The sequence below is a fragment of the Mirounga leonina genome, unplaced genomic scaffold (assembly GCF_011800145.1).
Source record: "Mirounga leonina isolate KUSES-001 unplaced genomic scaffold, KU_Mleo_1.0 Mir_128, whole genome shotgun sequence".
NCBI lineage: Eukaryota > Metazoa > Chordata > Mammalia > Carnivora > Phocidae > Mirounga > Mirounga leonina.
The window spans coordinates 9,067,428-9,076,839 of record NW_023270320.1 but is presented as its reverse complement, the minus strand read 5'-3'; the positions used below and the strand labels follow the sequence as shown (position 1 = coordinate 9,076,839).

The window sequence follows — 9,412 nt, the reverse complement described above, 5'->3', positions numbered from 1 at the left end:
GAATTCCATGCCAATCCCTTGTTTAAGTTGTGCAACTGGCTCTGACATCTCATTTGTCACGGCACCATTTGTTCCCTATTACACTGCATTATTCAGACTTCCATATTCCACTGTCTGCTTCAAGAGCCAGGGCCCAGAAAGTACATGGCTTTAGCACCACTCACCATTTATCAATTTTGTTTTGTTGATGATCCATACAGATATTTGTCTTGGTTTTGAGCTAGGCAATGTTTCTTCAGTTTCCTATTTGATATGCAGCCTCATTTCTAGGTGTCTAGAGCAGACAGAGGTTAAAGCAAAATTATGAGGTCATCTTGGTCAGAAGTCATCTCCTTTTCTTTTCTTTTTTTTTTTTTTTTAAAGATTTTATTTATTTATTTGACAGAGAAAGACACAGCAAGAGAGGGAACACAAACGGGGAGTGGGAGAGAGAGAAGCAGACTCCCTGCCGAGCAGAGAGCCCGATGCGGGACTCGATCCAGGACTCCAGGATCATGACCTGAGCCGAAGGCAGTCGCTTAACCAACTGAGCCACCCAGGCACCCGTCATCTCCTTTTCTTAAAAATACTTTCAAATATTTCAGTTCTGTTTTCACACATACACATGTACACACACACACACACACACACAGCCCACACTCTGGTTGGATGTGCCAGTTCATTCACACATACACTTAACACATATATGTATGTGTGTATGTATGTTCACATGTGATATATATATGCATGTGACATATATATGCGTAGAGATATATTGATTCATTCATCCGTATACACATAAACAGTTCATTCATACATACATATGTATAATATATAATATTCATTCATATATATGAAAATGAAATGGCACAAATACCCAGAGTGTGTATATATATGTATGTGTATATATGTATGTGTATATATGTATGTGTATATATGTTTGTGTATGTATGTATGTATGTATATATATATATATATATAGTGAGTGTGTGTAATTTGCTTCTCTTCTCAACAGAGAAGTATACTGTCAGTAGGTTGAGGGCAGGAGAATCAAAGGAGTTCTAGCTTTATTTTCTGTTTGGATTAGTTTCTTACCAAAGTAATAATAATGATCATGGTCTTCTAGTGATCCCCCCAAATCTACTCTAGAACTAGATTGTCTGTCTCTAGGGAAATTGGTACTTGAATTGGGATGAAGTCATCCTTATACCTGACAAGATGAGTGGAATATGTGGTTGAATTAAATTGCAAATGGTACTCTCTTAAATTTTATTTTCAGTAAAATACTACTTAACATGTAAAGTAGATCTTTTCTCCTTCAAAATGCATAACAATCATTTACTAATGAATGCTTTTAAATCTACTGCCTGAGCCTTAAATTATAACAAATTATAAATTCATAGGGTTTTTAGGGGTTGGGCTATAAAGATGGAGAAAGGAAGCAGGTGTGGTAGGATTTGGGCCATGAAAGTCAAAGCTTTATTTGAAAATTGGAAACAATTCTGTTTGTTAAGCTAGCATTTTCTCTTTGCACGCCATCAAGTGGAATCATGTAAGAGTTTCTTAAGTCCTGCTTTAAAGAATCTACTAGAGTTGTCATCCTTCTCCTAGTGACAGGGATTAATTTATAATATCTTATTCCAGAAGAGAAGTCAAGGAAAGTGAAGGAAACAGGAAAATGAGAGCAGAAAGTAAAAACTAGGAAGAAAACTATGGTTGTTGGTTTTTGTTTTGTTTTGATTTTTCCTTTCAGAGAGCCATTCCTTTCTTTTCTTAGTGATTTCTAGTTGGCATTTGTACAAGTGGCTTATTATGGTTAAAGACTCCTAAGATAAATTCCTTTGATATAGGCTACGCCCTAAATATGTACACTAACATTCTGTTTGTCAGATTTTGTTCGAGGCCAGATGACCTCTTTTGGTTCTTTTACTCTAAACAGGTGCATATTCCCTTCTAGTCTCTAATTTTGGCATACACATATCCTCCTGACTGTGTCCATTTATTCCTTAGCCCTTGTCAGGGAGGAAAATGGGTAGCTTTAGTGGAAAAAAGATATGTGCTTGCCCTCGTCATGTCTCTGCATGGAATCTGCATCTAACCCTACTTTCCCACAACAGTTTGCTCTGGATGTTGTGCCAGAACCAGGAAAATTGAACACCTCTGGATCTCATAACATTAAGGAGAGGATGGGAAGGTTGGAATATGCGTTTGCTCAGCTTGTTACATTTTTGACTCTTGACTCTCTTCTTGACCGGAACTTGCAGGGCAACCATCCCTGCTGGGCTTCAGCCTTCTGTTTGGATATAGCTGTGTGGTTAACCTGTATGTTCTAGTCAAGGCTACATGGCACTTTGAACTATAAATTTACTTTAATTTTCTTTGGATATCTCTTCCCTTGCCCCCTCCAGAGGGCACAGTGTCTACCAGAATAGATGAAGAGGAACAAATGAATGAATGACCAAATGATGTCCCAAGGCAGGGTGTGAAAGGAACAAACAGAAACAAAACTGAGCAGGAAAAAAACCTGTCCCAAATAAAACTGTCCCAAATACACCCTCCACAGAGGTTTGGCAGCATCCTGCATTTGACAGTAAGAGCCATGGTATTTTCTCCCAAAGTGGAAAGACACCAGGCTATCTCTCAGCTACCACAAATGCCACAAAGTACCGAGACGTGTACACTGTCACACGTCTGATGCTAAATGCCAAGGTCAGATAACTCAAGGGCCACATGTTGTGTTGTCATCTGAGGCTACATCTTGTATGGGTTAGCACATCTCATCTTTTCTCCTCAGTTTATTATGTTTTTAAGTGCTAACACATTAATTTTACTGCCAAATAATTGTGTTGTTATTATTTTGAAGTTCTTTCATTCATCTGTGTCAGCAGCTGAAGCTGAAACTCCAGGATGTGTGATTCCAGGAAGAATTCCCTGGGTACAAAATGGGGAAGGCACACTTGCAATGTCAGGAAAAACTTGTTCAGTTAGACTCTTATCTTTGTGCCCTGCTGCCCTTCTTAAACAAATGTATTGGATTTTTGCACTTTATTGCTGCTTCATAACCCAATATCTGAAATGGACTTCTCTAATTTTGTGTGAGAGGGTTTACTTAACAAAGCGATCCCTTATTGCTTTTAACAGGGGAGACTGTTAACCTGGATTATTGTGCACAGACAGAACATGACATGTGAGGAAATCACAGCTCCCTGGCTTTGAGCATCCTTTCTTCCCCATGCTTCCAGCAGGTTCATGAATCATGAGCTGGGCTGGGAGCACACAGCGCTGCTGAATAAAATTCAGCATGTTCTCTGAAAGTCACATGCATTTCTAAAATGTGCTGCTCTGATTGAACAAGACCTTCCTGGGGAAATGACTGGCACAGGGTATTCCCAATGGAAATATCGCTTGTAGAATATCTCATTTACTTACATTGCCAAGTTCACCCGTTGAAGTTGCTTACTGTTGCCCTTTTGTCCAGTTGATTTTTGGTCTTCCCTATTTATTATCATAATTGTATGATTAATAGAAATGGTGGCTTTTATCAGAAAAGTCTGCGAGTGGCAGAGCTAGAAATAGTTGTCTTCAGAAACAGTAGTCAGGTTCTGGGAGGAGGGAGGCCACAGTGTTAACATCCCAAATGTGGGAAGACTGCCCTTTCTCTATAACCCATGCCTAGGAAAGGATCTGTGTGCAGCGGAGAAAGGCCCTACAAACCTTAGAAATTCTTAGAGCAGTTCTAACTAAAATTGCCAGTTGAATCCAGAAGGTTGGTAAAAGTATGATGCACAAATATATTGCAGAATTCTTTTCAGCTCCTCTTTCCCTTAGTCTTTTTTTTTTTTAAGATTTTATTTACTTATTTGAGAGAAAAAGAGAGAGAACAGGAGCGGGGGAGGGGGGAAGGAGAGGGAGAAGCAGACTTTCTGCTGAGCAGTGGAGCCCTTCGTGGGGCTTCATCCCAGGACCCCAGGATCATGACCTGAGCCGAAGGCAGCCACTTAACCAACTTAGCCATCCAGGGGCCCCTTCTTTCCCTTAGTTTTTTTTTTTTTTTTTAAGATTTTTTATTTATTTATTTGACAGAGAGAGAGACAGTGAGAGAGAGGGAACACAAGCAGGGGGAGAGGGAGAGGGAGAAGCAGGCCTCCCATGGAGCAGGAAGCCCGATGCGGGGCTCCATCCCAGGACCCTGGGATCATGACCAGAGCTGAAGGCAGATGCTTAAGGACTGAGCCACCCAGGTGCCCCTCTTGCCCTTAGCCTTAATGTTCAGTGTTCTTAAGCCATTTCCTCTCCTTTCGGCTACAGCTGTGTTTTGTTCCCCAGGGTCTTGATCTCATTGACTTCTGACACCTTGCTTTTGTTCAGATTTTAAATGAGGCACTTCCTGCTCCTAAAAGAACGCAGGTCTAAGGTTTAGGACAGCCCCAAAATATCTCCACACTTTTCAAAAGCTTCCATGTCTAAAGTCTTTTTGATCTCTCCTGAGTGTTTTGTCTTTAGTAATCTAGATGCAAACTACAATCTCTTCACCATTTTTCATAAATTCACTTGCCTCTGTAAGCTTAAAGATGATTGGGAGCTCCCAGGAGAAAGGCCACATCTTAGCCAGGTCTTGGCTTTCCACCAACCCCTTGGCTCCCCTTTTCCTTCCCCAAATCGTAGAACAACAGATTCTTCCCCTTACTCGTGTAGAATGTTTCTATTTTAACTTCCCTTGGAGTTTTACTATTTACACCAAGCAGGTTGGCTAAAATCTTTAAATACCTTTTCCCAGACAAATACAGAGCTTTGCCTAAGGACTTGTAGTAAGCCATTTAAAAAAAAAATCATTATATTTGGAAAAAAATTCATTATATGTGGAAGGACAGATCTCTCTATGCCCAGTCCCTATCTCCCCTAAGTTTGATTTGACTCAAACATCTTCTATTTTTGAGACTAGTTAGGCTAAAGATGGCCAAAAGGCAATGCGAGTAGAAACGTTCTACCTCTTTATCTTTATGTATAAAGTGTTAGAAAATAGGCATAATCAATTCAAGCAACAAAGAATTGAGGAAAACATTACCAAGTCTGTTCACTGAATTAATATTACTTGGTTACAGCTAATAACTTTAGGGTGGCTATCATCCCAAATAATCTGTCTAGAACACATTTTGCATTTGTTACATAATTGCCCCAATTCCAGAATAGGTGGCTTGATTTCTGATTTGGTTGTACTGAGTATTCAAAATCATAACATGCCACAGTTGAAAATGATGGATTTTAAAAAGGATTGATCTTAAAATTCTCTGGTCAAATACTCTCATTTTTCAGATGGGGAAATGGAAACCAGATGTTGACTGGCCCCCAGGCTACAGAACCAGTCCTTGGCAATGTCATGGCCCTAGTCCCTTGGTGTCCCAATTTTCAGGCTGGTTCTTCTACTATGGCCTTGCTGCTGTTTCATGGCTGGAGACATTGATCCTGGGCAGTGACTATTCAATTTATTTCTCCAAGTGGAACGGAATACAATTCATACATGTCTGAAAATAGCCAGAATTAGATTAATACAGGATATTCTAATATATGGAACTTAATTAACATGTCATGTATAATTCATACATGATGTGTAATATGTGGGGGTAATACTGAAGATCCAACTTCTCCCAACTCAATAGCTAAATACTACTGAGGAGGACAAGGTGGAATATCTATTTCTGGAACATCTGATTGAAAGGATACTAACTCAACCTTCATCTTGGGTTTAGAAACACACAAACTCATGTCTCATTCTTGATGTTTGCACACTTACCTATAAGATCTTGGGCAAATCACTTCTATACTCAGCCTGACTTTCCTTACCTGCCAAAAAGGGATAATAGTACCTATATTCTAGGATTTGGTTCTGCTATGAAAAAAAATATATATATGTGAAACAACCATTTCCTTGAACAGGGTATGCAATCAGGTTTCTTATTTTCTCTCCTGTCTCATTTGTCATTGCAATTTTACTTTAATTATTAACTAATATTAGCTCATCTAGTTCCCAGATATATTTTTTAAAAATAAAATTGTTTTTACTTTTGCTCCCCTCTGGGGACAGTAGTAATACTTAAATACTATTTTGGAAACATAGTTAGTCTTTTTTCTTTCTTTTTCCCCCCTCCTTTTTTTTTTTTTTTTTAGAAAGTACTCATTTGTGATAGAACTGCCACGTAGTCTTGAAGAATACGGAACGTCAGAGGATGAATGACTATTTTCCAGAAGACAGGTAAAGCATATTTGGTAGATTAATTCTCAATTCACCTTCTCAGAGGAAAAGGACAAAACACTCATCTACCAAGATTCTAAAGAGATTTTCAGGCAAGTCCCTAGCCAGCCCCACATTAGTCTTTGCTTTGAAGCATTCATTCCCCAGAGCTTGGTTTTCTTGACCAGGACCCAAACCTTTTATTGAGCTGCAAGAAGACTGGAGGAAGCAATTGGCTCCTCTCCCCGACATTCACAGGTCTGGTGGCATTCAGGAGAGGGATGGCATATGTGCTTATCAGGGAATCAATCTTTCTGCCTCCTATCCTCTTTTTCTTCAGAAGAAAGCGAGTTAACGCAATTACCTCATCCAGAACAATTACCTCACTTTAAACTGTTTATTCTCCGCAGAAACGTGTTTGGGAGCAGGTAGCACTTTGGCAAGAGAGAGATGGATTTTTTTTTTTTTTTTAGAAGTACTCGTATCAATGTTGAGTGTGGGCACTGGGGAACAGTCGGGAAGGTTTTCTTTTGAGCCAAGACTTCATTTTCTGTTGGGGTCAACCAAACTGTTCTAACCACTTGAGTTCTGGCACCATTTTGGGGGCTCACTACTGGGAGAGATGGTGCGTGCTTTGACTATGGAGTCTTGGACTCAGGGCCAACTCCCCAGGTGTGTTCTTTGCTCTGAAACGGTGTGGCCTAAGGCAATCTCTCTTAAGTTACTACTTCGGAGGGAAGAATAAGAGGCAACCATGAGTACTTTCAAAAGCAGTTAAATAAAGATTTGACAGGTTATTCAAAATAAACCACACTTTTAAGAAAAAGTCTTCTTTCCTTGTTACAAAGGCCAGCACGACTCACTTTCCCTGATACTTAGAAGAAAGGCAATTCCCAGGGCCCAGATTAAAACAAACAAAACCAGGAGACGTCAGAAATGAGGAAGCTTTCAGACAAGTTAAAAAAAAAAAAAAAAAGGTAGAAATAAAAAATCTATCACATACCCGTTAACGCACCCCTGACTGTAATTTCCCTACCTCTTTATTTCTATGCATGCAGATTTAGCATAGTTATAATAATGGATTTATTCTAGTGTTATTTTTCCCCACTTGGTATTTAAGGCTTTTTCTTTTTTCTTTGAACATGTACGGAGTGCTGTCTGATCTGATGTTAAAAAATGGAAGCAGGAGAGGCAGGACTGCGAAAGGGCTCAAAGTTGAACAAAACAGAGGTTTAGCGGAAGCGGCAGACTCCGAGGTAGGCTGCGGGGATGCTCACATCTTTCCGCGCTGCGTTCGCCTCCAAGAGGCCCGCCGGCGCCGCTCACGTCCGTAAGCGTGAGCTCGCGTACCCGAGCCGGCTCCGGACCTGCTTCCTCTCTCCGCGAGCGGGGGCCATTTGCGGAGCGTGGAGGAACCCGGGGGCGCGTGCCGCAGCCGCGGGGCTCACCTGCGCCTCCCGGCCTCCCGCCCCGCACGGCCCGCCGCCGCCCCGCCCCGGCCCGGCTCATTGGCTGCCGCTCGGAGGGGAGGAGAAGGGGCGGCCGCGGGGATCTCATTAGCGATGCGGTCTCGCGCCTCCGCCCCGTAGTCCCGGACCCGGCAGCAGCGGGAGCGCGGCGAGCGGTGCTGCGGGGACGACGCGCGGCTCCGGCAGCGGCCGTGGCGGGAGCGTTCGCCCCGCCGTGGGAGGCTATGGGGGCGCGTGCTGGCTCCCGGTGCCCGGCCGGCGGCGGCTCCGGGCGCCCTGCCCGGGGGCTGTAGGGAGCCGCCGTGGACCAGTCACTCGCCGAAGACCTCCGGGACCCGCTCGTCTCGGTCCCCAGCTCGCCGTTCCTCTCCCGGGCGCCCGGGGCGTGGAAGAGGAGCCAGACTCCGAGCGGGGCGAGGAGCATGGGGAGAGCGGCCGCCGCAGGAGGAGGCGCTGGAGGGGCGCGCCGGTGGCTCCCGTGGCTGGGGCTCTGCTTCTGGGCGGCGGGGGCTGCGGCTGCCCGAGGTAAGCGCCGGGCGGAGCGGGCGGCGGGGCTGGGGAAGAGGCGAGGGGGCGATGGCGAGACCGAGCGGGACCCGCACCCATGGCGCTGGCTTCCCAAGTTGCGCCCTGCATCTCTACGCGCGGACCCCACTGGGTGGGAATCGGGCGGAGGACCTCGGAGGGGACCACTGCCTTCCACCCCAAGTTTGCGATCAGCTGCAATCCTACAGGTTGCTGTGATCGGGGCCCCTACCCCTTGACGCCCATCGCCTGCTCCATTTTCCGAGCCCTCCCCCAATTGCTGCAGACTGGAGTACCCACTTCTTCGCTCCAGTCTCGCTCTCCCCTGCCCTCTCCACTTGCCTCCAAGGCGAGAGACCACGGGTGGGCGCGCATAGTGGTGTCCGAGAGTTTCTGGGAGAGGGGCGGGGTGATGGGAGTCTCTGTAGGGTGGGCTTGAATGGAGAGGGCGCTTTTTTCCTTTGGGGAGCAGCACCCAAGCTAAAGTCCGCTGAGCTTGGCACCCCACGGGCGACACTAGCCCGAGGACCTAAACAGCACTGGGCTTGCTTTCGAGGAGGCCGCGGTGTGCGGGAGCCCGGGAGAGCTGTGTGCACCATCCGCGTTTAGCTGCGCCTGCGGTGCCGAGCCGGGGTAAGCGTCTGTCCCGAGGCTGCTCACCCGGCGCCTCCTCCCGCTACCGGGTGCCTACTCCGGCTAGGGAGCTAGCGAGGACAGGGCTCCACGGAGCAGCGGGGAAACCGCCGCTTCTTGCTGACTTTGAAACGTAAACCCAGTTTTCCTGGATCCTCCGGACTCCAGTAGAGTGAAATTTCGCAACTGGTTTCACCTCCCCTGTGAACGAGAACCGTGAGCATCAAGTTAAAGATAAATCCCGCCGACTTGTTTTGAAGATGATCAGAAGCAATTTCAGCACATAGTTTGAGTATTACGGCTTTACCTTTGAAATAATCCCGAAGCCTCTCCTTCCTGCCCATCTTTACCTTTCTCCTTCCCTGTGTGCCATCCATTAGGTTTTAGAATACGTAATTGCACTGAATAATTTACCTATCGCTTGTCTGGCGAGAGGGGGACTGAGCTGACCACCTCACCTTCTACTCTCTTGGCTATCCTGAACATAATGGTAGCCGGGAGACAGAAGAGGGTGGAAGGGGTTGACGACGATCATAAAAGAACCAACACAATCTCATTTTTATAAAAGCTAACGGTG

The 9,412-nt window shown here is 44.9% G+C and overlaps 1 protein-coding gene across 1 annotated transcript in view; it reads left to right on the top strand.

Annotated features, from left to right (window-relative positions):
- Positions 1 to 8,099: 8,099 nt before the first annotated feature.
- Positions 8,100 to 9,412, top strand: part of UNC5D (unc-5 netrin receptor D) — a 559,949-nt gene continuing 558,636 nt past the window's right edge. The window contains exon 1 of the mRNA XM_035004059.1: positions 8,100 to 8,202. Coding sequence (XP_034859950.1) covers positions 8,100 to 8,202 — 103 coding nt within the window. The remainder of the gene's footprint in view (positions 8,203 to 9,412) is intronic.